Source organism: Nanorana parkeri, unplaced genomic scaffold (assembly GCF_000935625.1).
Source record: "Nanorana parkeri isolate BGI_ZX_2015 unplaced genomic scaffold, ASM93562v1 scaffold1070, whole genome shotgun sequence".
NCBI classification, from domain to species: Eukaryota; Metazoa; Chordata; class Amphibia; order Anura; family Dicroglossidae; genus Nanorana; species Nanorana parkeri.
Genome location: NW_017307338.1, coordinates 500,120 through 514,994, shown reverse-complemented (window position 1 = coordinate 514,994; position 14,875 = coordinate 500,120). Strand labels below are relative to the sequence as shown.

Genomic DNA, 14,875 nt, shown 5'->3' with positions numbered 1-14,875 from the left:
TCTGGATCCGCCCAGCTGCGTGAGTGACAGCTGGCTCTGCCTATCTAGAGGCCCCCGTCCGTTCCGCCAGTCAGCGCTAGAGGATCGAAGGGGGGAATCCAGTCCCTCCCCTGAGACGGCAGAAGTGAGCGAACGCCGGTATGTGTTCGCTCACTTCCCGATTCTACTGAGCCGACCTGTGACAGTTTCATTGTCACAGGTCGGCTAGAACTATGAGGATGAGTGAAAATCACTTACCTCATAGTTCTCCTTTAAGCAAGCAAATGCAGTATAAGTATTTTTATGACTGGTGTCCTTTAACCCCTTTGTAATCACAATACGTCTTTTTAAGTCTATACAAAAAAGTTCCCTCACCATTAGAATGTTAATTAATCTTGCAGCAGAGAACTTGGAGTGAGTTTGTAATTCCTGTCCACGATGTCAAACTGAAAAATTAGTCCTAGAGTTATTTACAAATCTGTGGTCATGGAAGGGCTCATCTGCATTCTGACCAGGGTCTGGCTTTTCCTCAGTGGGACCCAGCAGGTTACCAGTGATAACAGGCCCCTCTCTACCCTGAGCTCCTGGCACCTAGGGTAATTCCATTAATTGTCTTTCCCTCTATTGCCTGATAGGACCCAGCGCAGAAGCACACATAGTGTCTCTGCACATTAAAATTAAAACATGCAAGTTTCCTCCATTGTTTGTCCTAACACTTATTTTAAAAGCAAAATAATATGGTTACAAGACAAGCAGGCGAAAACGTTAGGCAAACAATGTTGCTAAAGCAGCACGGATCTCTGGGTAATTTAAGGCTAGCCATAGGCAGAACAACTTTGTGAGAAGCTTTGACAAGTGTTCTATGTCAAAACGATTGTAAATGAAGAAACAACAGGAATACATTTGCAATTATTTTGTGCAACTCTTATGATTTTCAACATAGATATCTTTTAGAGTGTAACAGCTCTGTGCTCTAAAGATTGTTTGTAGTGATAAAATTTATCTTAAAATTGTCTGTGAAGAAAGAACAAGGTAGAATAAAATTGTGATGAATATCTCCCCTTTTTTTCCGTCACTGATTGTTTTTGTACCTAAAGTGCTGCAGTTTTGTTAGTGTTTGGTGACTGTTCAAAGAATATTCATCGAATCCTCCTAAAACCTTCGGTAAATCTACCTGTTCTATTTCATCATCTTGAGCCCTGTGGGACCATTCATTTATTTTGTTGTTGTAATATTTACTTTATATAGTAAATTTATATGTGTGTATATGTATGTATGTATGTATGTATATGTATAATATATATATAATATGGCAAGGAAAAGTTGTTGAAAGATGCAATGACCGGGGTTGTGATTTTGCACACTGAGAATATTTAGTTGCCTTTGGTTTTGCACCTTTTGCAGAGAGGAACACGAAAATGGAGACAAAACGAAAGGGCAGCATGAACAGCAAGGACAAGACGTGCCTAGTTCAAGTGAGTTTAGTAAGTTTATCAATTAAGTTCAAAAGCCCAATATAATTCAGGATAAAATTCCATTGTCAGAATATGCAATAAAAGTCTCAGGGAAAGTGGGGAAAAATATGGTAATAGTTTCTGTTTTAGCTTGCAGCCCTTGCTGTCAAAGTGCATGGTCCACGTATTAGCTAAAGCTCCAACCATGTACAAAAAAAAGTCACACACATACATAAAAAATATACTTGCCTTCTTCCATTTGGCACCTAGGTGAGGATGACGTAATGGGCCTTCCAATAAGGTCCTAAGAACTAGGATCCCAAATCTCACAAGAAGAGGCTCCAGCACTTTGGAGTGCAGGGCTTGGCAGAGAAATGGCTAAAAGTGTGTGTCATGTGGCAGAAATATTATGGCTAGTACCATCAGACATTTGGTGGGGCTCCCTGTATTGTGTGTAATATGTTAATTTACATGTCCTTTAAATATTACTCTGTACCTTAAAATGCCCAGTCTTTGCGTTATGAAGGTTTTGGTATTTTGCATGCATCTTCCTTTAAAATAACTTTGCTTTCACGATTCCTGTGCCTTTTTTTTTTTTTTTACAGACAAGAACCCAGAAACTGACTGCACAGCTTTGCCCATGTCCGTTCCCCATGCCGGTGGTGATTGCATCCTGCAGCCTCATCAAGGGAATATTCACCATTCAGGTTCCACATCAACTTCCATTCACACCTCCGATAAACCAACTCAGGAGGAAACTTGGGCCCGTGATGCTCTCAGAAACTGTAAGAATCAAAGGGGGTCCTTGTCATATACGACATGAAGAGATACATATCTTAAAGTTTTCAGTATAAGTGCATAGTCGCCTGTATCATCAATGTTTGAGGAATTCTCAACATTCATTGCATATCAGTGTAGGCTGACTCAACAATGAATGAAAAAACAGTTTGAGCTGGTGTTGGGCTTTGTGCAGTTACTATGTACTAGTGATGTAGTACTCTTCACCAGTCACATTTTGATTACAGTTTACCATTCTTCTTCTTCTTCTTCTTCTTTTTTTTTTTTCTAGTGGAATTACTTAAGCAGTTATTATTGCAACATGTTAAGCTCCTTCAGAAAGAAGAGTCTGAAAACTTCCAGCGTTTCTGCAGTCGGAGTTCCCAGGAGCACACTGCAAACAGTGCCCATCAACCGAGGCCTGTGGGTCTTAACCACCAGCGGAAGAAAAGCAGAGAGAGCTGCACTAATAGACAATCCTCGTTAAAACAGAAATCTGAAGAATGCTCTGATCATGGTAGGCTAGACTCGGAGATGACTTATGAATCTGTGGAAGAGAGTATAGACCAGTACTTTGATGCTCAGGAGCTTCACAGCGAAGAGCACTCTAAGGAATGCAGTAAAGAGAAAGGCTTGGACGAGGGGCAATATCGGATATCAGGTTACAGTCTTTCTTATATGGGGTCAATGGGCATTACTGTTTGGTGTGGATAAGATCACTTACTTTATATCCTTAATGTAGGGAGGTACTTGTTCCTTGATGGTTACGAGAACATACAGGAAAGTTCCACGGATGAAGATTACATCTGTCCTGAGTCTTCAACCCAGTGCACATTTTCTGACCAGCAAGCAAAGAGCAGCTCGTCCTCTGCAGCAGAGAGGCTAAGTGCACCTATCACTGAGCTTGTTGATCCTAAACCACCTTCTGAGGCGTTCGATCAGATGTTACATTATATTTTTAAGATTGAGAATGGCTTACATCAGCTCAAGGTGAGCATTGAAACTGATTTATAGCGCTCAAGATGAACTGGAATACTGCTAGTATTCCACCTGCCAGATGTCAGGTGGAATGAAATGGACATATTGGGGCCATATCAGCTGATATGTTTAACCCTCTGTGATATTGACCAGAATAATTTGTTGCTGCCTCCAGCTTGCTTTAGAAAACGACAGTTACTTCTTTAGGTATCTTTAAAGTGAACCTATGTCCAGACTTTGCCCATTTTAAGTATTACCATATTCTGAACAAAGCGGTAAAAGCACATCAAAACAAACCCTTAGCCTGGATCTTGTGTTGGTGTAGTAGATTAATAATGTGGATTCGCTTTCTGATTACATTTGCTTAACCTCCAGGGACTAAACCTGCCTGGTCTCCATGAATGAGAGACTAAATATTAATCCTCGTCGCTAGGATTTTAAGAGGAGTTTGAAATCTACATGCTTATAGGAAAGATGAGGATGGGTGGGTGCCTAATTTAAGAGCATTGAAGAGTTGAGTGAGGCGTGGAGTGAGAAGGGAAGAGTATCTCTTATAGTAAAGTGCTTTGAACACATCAGACCTTTGTGCTTACGAAACCTGCAGAGATTGGGCAGCTTCTGAAATAGTGGGGTGGGTCAGTTGTTAGAGAAATTAGTCTGCTTTGTCCCGGGAAAAAGGAGGGGGGTATGTTGTTAATGGTGGTGAGAGAGTCCGTGAAGATGAAGACAGACTATTTTAGATGGGTCAAAAGTGTGTTTGACCGCCTTATTGCTAGTCATGTAAAGGGTTTTCCATTGGATTAAAGTCTGTTGGCCAACATGGGGCCGGCTTTATTGCCACAACCCTGGAGTCTTTTCAAGCATGCAATTTTCAAGTTATGTAACAACTTAATTAAAATATAGTTTTGTTTTTGGAAATACTTAGAGTAGTAATGCATTTCGTATCATGTCCTATTTTTTCCTCCAAAATGGAACAAGTTGGGGCATCTTCTTCAAAGAAGGTGAATAAGATCACCTGGTTCTTGCTTACCGTGATTCCAGCACAGGTTTTCCCTTAACACCTGCTTAGAAGGTTAGATAGAGGTTACATCATAATAACTAGGGATGCACTGATACCAATACTAGTATCGATATCGGTGCCGATACCGAGTATTTGGGCGAGTACTCGTCCAAATGCTCCGATGCCTAGCCCGATATTTCCTGCATCAGGAAGCCGGGCAGCATGTCTTTACACGCTGCCTGCTTTCCTGATTGGCCGGGAAGCGGCTCCATGCTCTCTCATCTCATGACGAGAGAGCATGGAGCCGGCCAATCGGAAAGCAGGGTGCCGCGTCATTTCATGGCGCCTGGCTTCCATGATTGGCCGGCTCTGGCTGGGTACCGGAGGAAGGCCGCTCCTGGTTGGAGAGGCTCCGGGGGTGACAGGCTGGACATGCCGAGGTGAGAGGGGACAGAGATCCGCAGCAAACAAGCCATAGAGCCGAGCACTGCAGAGACATGCAGGTACATATGATTATTATTATGGGCATTCGTATGGGACGGCTTTCTTGTTAATCGGGAAGCCGGGTGGCGAGTCTTTACACGCTGCCCGACTTCCCGGCTAATCAGGAAGCCAGGTGGCGAGTCATTACACGCCACCTGGCTTCCTGAATGGGACTTCCAGTACTCGGTAATTGGTATCGGCGAGTACTGAAAAAAAATTATCGGTACTTGTACTGGGTACCAAGATACCGGTATTGGTGCATCCCTAATAACAGTAGTCAATGATATTGGTCATGTTTGCTGTTGCATGGCACACCTGTCAAAATTGACAGAAATTTAGCACAATCTGCAAAAGCGGAGGATTTCAGTTGTGCATAATGTGAGAGTGTAGTATATACATGGGAATATCCCTTACCTTTTATTTTGTTCCTTAAGAAACAGTTTATTCACAGCACAGAATGTATAGAGGCAATTAATTTACGGGTAATGTTTTCATTTAGAATCAAACAGCCTCTGTGTGATGAGAATGTGTTAAACACCTTTTTTCTCAGCACTATTGTTCTTACATTTCATCATCTCATTCCTCACACGTCTGCTTTCTTGCAGTTATGAAGGTTTTGAGACAACATATTTATATGCTTTTGGCCACCGTACAGAATTTATTGAAGTGTAAGGATCTTTTCTTCCTAAACCTAATCTATTTACATTGTTCTGTTATCTGTTCCAGGGACTTGAAAATTATTATTATGCACTCCGAAATAAACTGTCTGCATCAGGCCTCTTGGAGGAAGATCCAGGTATGATATGACAGAAGTCAACTACACCTTTTTGTTTTCTTTTTTTTTTTTTATCTCCTACATCAAGGACAATGCATATTTTTCATAAACCGATTTCATAACATTGGTGGATCAAATCAATTTTTGGGTCGGCTTATTGAAGAAAGAAAATGTAATATCCAGGTCATAAAACATTTGGATTTCTGTAGTGTTCATTAACCCTGTGTCTAGAAACTGTGTGTGGTGTATTTGTGTACATATTAATTGGTATATACAGTATAGGCAGGAAAACAAGTAAAATGGTCCATCCTTCTACTAAGGACTTGAGGCTTTATTGGAATGGAGCTCTACTGCAGTGTTTGTGGATCTGGACGACTGGACTGTTTCTCAGTTACCAGTGCAGACTAGTTCATATGCTTTAAAGTTAAATTAACATCACAAATGTTCCCCCATGCTGCTTTAAGGCCTTGCCTTAAATGATGACCCTTGATCCAATCATCTTCCTTCCACTTGTATTCAGAAATCCCTTCAGCGCTGGTGCCAGTCTCTAATCCAGCACAGACTCCTCAGGTCCCCCTGTGTCTGTCCGACGTGGATGCTCCCGGCTGCGTGCATTTACCTCCACTGTGTCTCTCCTCTTCTCCCCGCCAAAGATCTCTACTGCGCATGCGCCTGCTCCCATCCTACTGCACGGCTGCTCGATAAGCTTCAGATCTTCAGGCCGGAGTGAACTGCGGAGACTCAGTTAAGTTTTTTTTTTACTTTTTTTAAAAATGTTTTTGCATATATCTACTACTTGCAGTAGATTTTATGCAAAAAAAGGAGAGTTTAAGTTTACTTTAAATGTGCATAGATGGGAAGCAGGCATCAAGGCACTGTAGTAGTCAGTACACTGCGTTGGTGGGGATGTACGCTTCTCACATAAGAAATATGTAAATAATTTGTTAATACTGCAATTCAATTCTTATCCTATATAACTCTCACTTGCATATCTAGCCCTTTAGCAAGCATGTTGGCTGCAATGGTGGTAGTTTTGTTAATGCTGGGAAGACAACTGGGCTAAAAGGGTGACCGGGCATGTAATAAAAGGAAGGTAGAATAGGCCAGAACTGTTAGTAAGACAGTGGAGTTCAGCACTGGCCTTCGTCTGTTGTAATATTTTTTTATGTTATGCATGAAAGTATCTCTGTCAAGTATTCACATTGAGTCTGAAACAAAATATTCTAATTTCCTCCAGAGGAATCTTTTCCTCTTTATCTTTTCCCTTGGGCCTTTCAATGTGTTAATTTTATTACCAAATGCTGAGTAATTCATAGTCCTATAACAATACTATAGTGTATATACGATACGCTTCATGATTCTCTTTTCCCTAATAGTTATTTGTTCTTATGTTTCCATTAAAGGACCACTATAGTGAAAAATATTGGATTTCAGTAACTGTATGGGGTTTATACCAGTAATTGTTTTTGTTTTATATGAATTCCATTATTTCAAGGCTCCATTCACACCTATATTTTAGGCGCGATTAGGGATTCCTGCATCAGGAACTTGTGATTTCTTGCAGCAGGAATCCCTAACCTGCCGTTTACAAGCGACAGCTGTTACCCATTTAATTTAATGATCAGGTTACATCCGCGGCATTTGAACAGCAGCACGCTGCATGCGATCATATGTGATCGGATTATACATGCGGTTAGGAATCAATCACTTTCCCTGCACACACGTTCGATACATCCAGGGATAGTGACTGATTCCTAACCACATATGATTACATGCGGTGTGCCGCCATTCAAATGCAGCGGCTGTAACCTGATCTTTAATTTGAATGGGTGACAGCTGCCACGTGTAAACGGCTGAAATCGCAAGTTCCTGATGCAAGAATCCCTACTCGCATCTAAAATATAGGTGTGAATGGAGCCTAAATGCCTTTGTTGAAATGTATGTTCCCATTTACATGCAGATGAAGCTGCCCAGCAAAAGTGACCATTGACACAATCCATATAACGCTGATGGAGGACTTAGAATGGTCAGGTTTTAGTCACGTGGTTTAAAGCATTATCCAGCAGAGCAGAACAACCAGCTGCTGTAACTGCTAAAAACATGTTGGCTGGAGTTAGGCTTTGTTTGGTAGTTACTTAAAGTCCTTCTAAAGCTGCTTGGCCATCTTAGACTACCCTGCCTACAGAGTGACAACAGGGTTGTGTGATTGTTGTGACTCTGCTGAAGATGAAAATCAACAGATCTACTAGCTGGTAAAACTTTGTTGCAGGGGAAGTAAAAAAAAATTATGATGGTGACAGAATGCATCATATATGTATTTTATTTAGCTTGCCCATTGTTACACTAATTGGCCACACACTAGTCGGAATGAAAGCAATGGCATACAATGTACTACCAGTGGCAGAGCATGAAAGCAATGGCTTATAATGTGCTACCAGTGACAGTGAATGAAAGCAGTGATATATAACCATCGGTGGCAGAGAATGAAAGCATTGGCATATAACAACTAGCAATGGCAGAGAATGAAAGCATTGGCATATAATGACTAGCAGTGACAGAGAATGAAAGCAATAGCCTATTGTATGCTAGTGACAGAGAATGAAAGCAATGCCACATAACTTACTACCAGCGGTAGAGAGGAGTTTTATTCTGATCCGGATATAAGCTCTTGTATTCCTTTGCCAAGTAAAATTAACACGTATTCTTTAGAATGCTTACTGGTCAGTTGTGTTTATAATGAAATACATTTTGTTGCATTAAGACAACTAATAGGCTTGTGTTGACCACATCTGTCCGTGGGTGGACAACTTCCCTTTAAGTTGCAGTATATATTTAGTTCTACAAAGGAGCTGACTCATACAATAATCTGAATGTAATGGGTGGGTACCTGCAGCTGCAAGAACATCGATAACTTTTTCTTCAGTATCTAGTTCTATATAAAGTACATTTATAACTAGTTTAACTTACATAGTTACATAGTATTTGAGGTTGAATAAAGACATTAGTCCATCAAGTCCAACCTATTAGGATCTCATTCTAGGAGTACCTGTACCCCTGTATATTACGGTCCCTTAAGAAATCGTCCAAAAGTTTCTTGAACAATTCCACATTATTTGCTGAAATCACCGCCTGTGGCAGTGAGTTCCAGACCCTAACTGATCTTACTGTGAAGAACCCCCTTCGCCCCTTGTGCTGGAATTTTTTTTCCACCAATTTTAGGTGGTGGCCTCTAGTTTTTGTAAAAAATCTTTATCCACTACCTTACCCGGGACTAGAACCTGCAACCTTAACAATGGCAAACCTGTCCCCTAACCTCTACGCTATTGCTTCTGTACAACTGAATTGCCTGTTTTCAAATAACCACTTTCCAGCCTCAGCTCCTACCCTTGTGCGCTGTGTTCCTCCTGGCACCCATAAAGAGATTGTTACTTTGCCCATTCAGGGCTGTCGACAGAGTCTCCCATGGTTCCCCACAATGTTTTTCACCAGTACTCATACACTGTATGATCTGTGTTGAATGGTGTGTGATGTCACACAGTTGATAACGTAATTGTCCTCGGGTTACCGTGTTTGTGCCACTGCATCCTGAGAGGGGATTTATACTCCCTGATACCTGAAAGCTTTTGGTATTTGTAACAGCTCAGATTATTGTATGAGTCGGCTCCTTTGTAGAACTAAATATTTGCTGCGACTTAACGGGAAGTTGTCCACCCACGGACAGATGTGGTCAACACAAGTGTGCGTATGATGTCACACAGAGTTGATAACATCATCGTCCTCGGGTTACCCTGTTTGGGCCACTGCATCCTTAGAGGTGGTTATACACCCTCATACCAGGAAGAATTGGGTATTTGTGACTGCTCCAATGGAGGAACACGGGAGCATTGGAAAGGAAGCTAGTAAGAGACTCTAGGCCTTAATCATAAATATAACACACCAGGATAAGGATTCTTGTTTTCATTTGAATGCACTGAGATTTAGAAATTGCATGCCTGAAAACGTATCCTTGTATTAAAGCTTTGTTCATTCACAAGCTGGCAGGGTCTCTTTAAGGCAAGAGTCACATGACTACTTTTCATGTCTGTAGTCCTACCTGAATATCTGGTATGATCAGAGCATTTCACATTTAAGATTTATGTAATGCAACAATCTTCAACTCAGTAAGGAATGTGCATTATGTGAATTTTAATTAGATTAAGAAAAACAAAATCCCTGACTTGAGAATCTATCATGTAACATTGCTCTTTAGGTGCAGCACAGTGGTAGTTTCTTTATGAGCGATAGTTGTATTTATAAATATGTGATATTATTTAACTATATCAACATACGTAAACCTATAGTACAGTTTTAATGTATTACACTAGCAGAGGATGAACCCTCATTAATTTCCTGTGTTTTTCTATTACTGGCACATTGTGGCTGATTTTATTCATGTTTTTTATCCATGTAGATAAAGAATTGTGAAGCCATTTGAAAGCTTGGTCTGTTAATGAATTTGTTTACCTCAGGGAGATTATCCTGCAGAGTAAAACGGCACCAATACTTCTCCACTTACAGAATTATATCTATGCGTGATTGTCATTATAGGCAGTAGCTAAAGCAAGCCACTATAAATTTAGCAAAGCAGACTGTCTATAAGAGGACAGAGGTACAGAGCAAACCATCCTTGTGCACTCCTCTGATCCTTTTTTCACTTCATTGCGAAGGTCTCAACATTCCATATTTAAAGCCTAAAACCCTCCCCTGGCGCTAAGCAATTATCCACCTGCTGCTCCCCTGTTCAGTGAGAGTGCCCTTGTTGTTCAGGCACAGAGATACATTGTAATATTCTTGTGCCTGAAATGTATCATAAACTTTGGGCCAGTCTATAGAGCTGTCAAAATGAATAGCATAGAGGTGACTGACTCTGCTGCCTCTCTGCTATCTTCAGCTGTCAAATACGGGATCGCTCTTTAGCGCTCCTGTATTTGTATGTAACGGCTTCATTCTTTCATTAATGAAAGAAAGAAGCTTTTACAAAAGCTTAACTATTTCATTAATGAATGCCTCAATACTGAGACATTAATGAATGACTGGTAACCGCTAAGTAACAGCGATTATCGGCATTACAGAGCCTTAAATAACTTGTCACGTACAGTGTACGTGGCCAGTCATAGAGGCACTTTGTGGCGGGACGTACACTGTACATCTCCCGTCACGAAGGGGTTAAAGTAACTCAAGTGGAAAAGAGCCCCTCAAAAATATGCACCATACCTAAATACTACCTTCTGAAAAGTAAAAAAAAAAAATATTAAAATATAACCTGCTGCACTTAATTTTCATTGTTGTATACTAATGGCCGTGAATGTTTTTGCATAGAGAGAGGACAGAGACTGCCATTATTCTCAATGGCCGTTTTTTGCCTTCATCCAAATAAATTCAGGCTAGTTAGAAAGTGATGTTTATTGCAGCAAGGCATTATATAATCATTGTTGGCTCTAGGATTGCAAGGGCATTCTTGCTAGCCTTTTAACATGAGCACATGCTCTACCTATGCAAGGCAAAGCAACAGTCCGGCCGTTTTTTTACTACGGCCGGCCCGGAGGTAGTTAAAGGCCCTCTTGACGTGACAAAAATAGATATGCAGTCTGATGGACATTGTGTTAACAACTTCCTTTTTAATAGTTTTACCTTCTGTTTAATATTACTGCAGTTGTGCAGTTTGTCTAAATATGACAATGCAGTAGTAGTAGTAGTCTGGAGTTAGACCCACTACTCAGTAAAAATAAAGGTCTTTGTGAGGAAGCTTGTGCTGAGGGGTGTGGCTGTTACTCAGCTCTGCCAGTACAGAGCACTGGAGTGAAGTGCCAAAAAACCGCAATTTAATAACAACAAAAACTATTTTAAGAATTTCCAATCTCAAATCTTTCACAGTTCTTAACATGTGGGGAGAACTATATAGGATTATAAAGTGATAAAATGGTGTGAGACTTCAGTTAGGTTTTATGGCCCTTCACCCCAGCAGCACATACTCACTTTTCCTTTGCTCCACTGCCAAAGGTCTCCCAGTTATCCTCTTAATTACTCCCTATTGTCCTAATCAAACTAAACCTTACTCCAAATTATCCTTTTATTCTGGTTTAAGTAATAATTTAGAAGCTATTCATACGGAAATCCAGAACAATTCTTATGGTTCACACTCTTTTACAGTGATATATGAGATTGTGTTGAAATGTGTGCACTATTTAATGTACCCATTTTTATGTTTTAAGCAGCATATATAATGTTACCCAATTACTAATGATGCCTTCTACTTCTGTTCACAGATATCGCAATGCTCCCTACAGACAAGGGTTGAACCTGAAGCCACCTGAGCTCTGGTCCATGAGATTCCAGCTGAATGGAGGGATCTGCCTGCAGCCCACTAACCATCTCACAAATACTTATATACCTTGGGCACACCCTGCAGATAAAGACAGCCAAGCCTCCCCTATCTCATGATCATCACACATACTAAACATACACATGTAGGTACACAGGGTACACATTATTTGGCTTATAAAACACAGCAGGAAAAAAAGAATATGTGACATATTAATGTAAAGCAAATTTGGATTACTTGCTGATAGTGTTATTTAGCTGCAAAGACAGAGGTGAGATTAAAGCATCCTGTTCTCGAGCTATTTCTGCCAAATTTGTACATAGGATGTGAAGAATAAATATTGCTGATCTTTTATGAACCTGACAAATGGCCAACATCATGCTGATAATGGTCTTGTGCATGTTTCCTCATCTACATGAGGAAATAGGCCGTAAATAAATGAAAGTCATGCGCCATATGGTGTTTAGATTCTTTGTGTCCAAAAACATTAATGCAGGTTGCCAAAAACACTACTGAGCGAGCAATGCGCACTTGAGGCAGACACCAGTAAAACAAATAATATTTAGGGCCAGTAATAATGTTCCTGTGTGTCTGCCTCTGTATTTGCACTGACAGTGCTGAGATCTTTATATATACAAACAAGCCCCCTCTCCCCTCTTTCTATTTCCTTGCATGTAAGGACCAGAGCTTCAGAACCTCAGCTTGCTGTGTTTTTTTCCAGCCACCTTACTGAGACTGCCAGACTGTTCCTCTGAAAGCTATCCTAAAACTTCCTGCATGACCAAAGTGTTGGAGATTGGGAAGCTCGCATCTCCTCGCTAGTGGAGGGTGCTCTGCGCTGGTCTTCACTACTAATCAGTATTCTGTGCCAATTACTGACAGATTTTTTTTTTGCTGCTCTAAACAAGACTTCCTTGCATAGACCACCGATCAACAATACGTTACACCATGTGGACTGTGTTTTATGTAGACAATCGTTTAACTCTGGTGCCAGCATGAACATGCAGCATGTTCAGACCGTAAATGCGAGCCTGCAATCACTCAATGGTCGTGTTTTTGTCCACATACCATTGCCTTTTTTATGCTAACTCTGTGGAAAGCTCTGTTCTTCACTCATTGGCATTGCTGGATCAGGAAGCAGTCTAGGGATGCGCCTTTGCACTTTTAGGACAGGTTAATCACAGCTCTTTTTAGGCTGTGTTCCCATTAAAGGGAGTTTTCTGCATCCTTTTCTGTATGTATTTGTATTTAAAAGAAAAAGAAAAAAAAAAAGAAAATTCTTCCAGATATATTCCTATGTACATGAGTTAACATTGGTTTAAGACAAGATTTGGGAGTATTATTTTCAAGTAAGGCCATATTAACATTCATACTCTGTGTTTTTAATGATTGTGGATGGGTGTGTAAACTATATAATTATCCAAATGTATGTCTATGACTTAGTTATTTTATGAATTATAGCTCCTAAATTTTATGATTCTGGATTGGAGTATTTCTTGGACATCTCACATTGAGGATGTGGGATGGGAGTATGGGACGTATGGTAATATTCTGATATTAAACAAGCTTACAGAATCATGACTGCAGCTTTTTCGTGTCTCTTATTTCCTGTCCGTGTCTGGGAATCAGGTCTGTACTCTGGGAAGAAAATATTTAAATTAGAAAGGTGTTTTTTTTTTTTTTAATTACTGAAAATATAATTTAATTTTTTTGCTTGCTCTTCTGAAGAAAGATGCAAACAACGTAGGTTAAAAAACACACTATAGCATTGTTTAAATAAATGTTTGTTTGAAACAAAACAATTTAATGTACAGAACAAACTGCTAAAAAGCATTATGTAAACAAAACCCAATATATTGAATGTTTTATATGCCAAGCTGAAAGTGCTCAAAGGGCAGTAATGTCTATTAACCACTTCAAGAACAGGTGTTTAGACCCCCTTCCTGGCCAGGCCATTTTTCAGTATTCAGCGTTGCGATACTTTGACTGACGTTTATTCCGTCATGCAACGCTGTACTGAAATGAATTTTATACCATTTTTTGGGGGGACAGATAGAGCTTTATTTTGGTGGTATTAAATCACCACTACGGGTTTTATTTTTTACTGGTAAAATATAAAAGTCGGGGTCACGTCGGTTAAATAGACACCAAACATGTCAAGCTTTAAAATTGCGCGCACCTGCAACATCGCAGAAAACTACCATACCCAAAATTGGCCATAGGCGGTTTAGTGTTATCAGTGATTGATGGCCCTAGACTTATTGCTCTCACTCCGACGTTCGCGGCGATATGTAACATGTGCGGCGTAATGGGCGCAATCGTCTTTTTTGCACGTGTGCGCCCCCGACGCATGTTTGTATGTATGGGTGGGGACTTTTAAATTTTTTTTATTTTTTTAAAATTCTTTTTTTATGTGTAACTTAAAACATTTTTGGGGGGACTAATTTTTTTTCCTTTTTTTTTTTCATTAAACTTTATTGCTATCACATACGGGGGCTAATAAAACCCCCCTATGTGATAGCAAAATATGTGACAGGTCCTCTTTATGGAGACATCAGGGGTCTCCAAGACCCCTAATGTCACCTAGGACCCCCCAAAAGAAGCTGATGAAGCACAGATCTGCTCCATCAGCTTCTTTGCAGCTTCTGAAGCTGGAGAGTGACACAAGAATGCGGAAGTGATGTATTATACGACACTTCCGCATTCTTTCAGAGGAGAGGGGACCGGAGGGAGCTCGTGTAACGATCTCCCTCTGATCCCCTGTGACACAGGCACCATGCTGATCCCGGGCTCGCACAACCTACAGCCTACAACCTATTTTATTTTATTTTTACTGTATGTGAAATCATCTCACTACAAAATTTCTTCTCAGTCTGTTAGCTATGTTTTTATGTATAGTTTGCAGTTATAATGTCCATTGGGGCAGCCATATACGTTCATTATAAAAGCAGGCCTTGCTTCCTGCTGATCCTCTTATCTCACAGAAAAGGTCTGCCTCAACAAAAAGAATTGACCCTTTCCGGTCACTAATGATGCAAGACCTCCACAATGTACTTTGTATCCACAAA

General features: G+C 40.4%; 1 protein-coding gene across 1 annotated transcript in view; it reads left to right on the top strand.

Moving 5' to 3' along the window:
- Positions 1-12,233, top strand: part of ARHGEF12 (Rho guanine nucleotide exchange factor 12) — a 101,906-nt gene extending 89,673 nt beyond the window's left edge. The window contains exons 34-39 of the mRNA XM_018567592.1: positions 1,384-1,463; positions 2,039-2,218; positions 2,503-2,871; positions 2,953-3,200; positions 5,398-5,467; positions 11,752-12,233. Coding sequence (XP_018423094.1) covers positions 1,384-1,463; positions 2,039-2,218; positions 2,503-2,871; positions 2,953-3,200; positions 5,398-5,467; positions 11,752-11,783 — 979 coding nt within the window. The 3' untranslated portion in view covers positions 11,784-12,233. The remainder of the gene's footprint in view (positions 1-1,383; positions 1,464-2,038; positions 2,219-2,502; positions 2,872-2,952; positions 3,201-5,397; positions 5,468-11,751) is intronic.
- Positions 12,234-14,875: the final 2,642 nt, after the last annotated feature.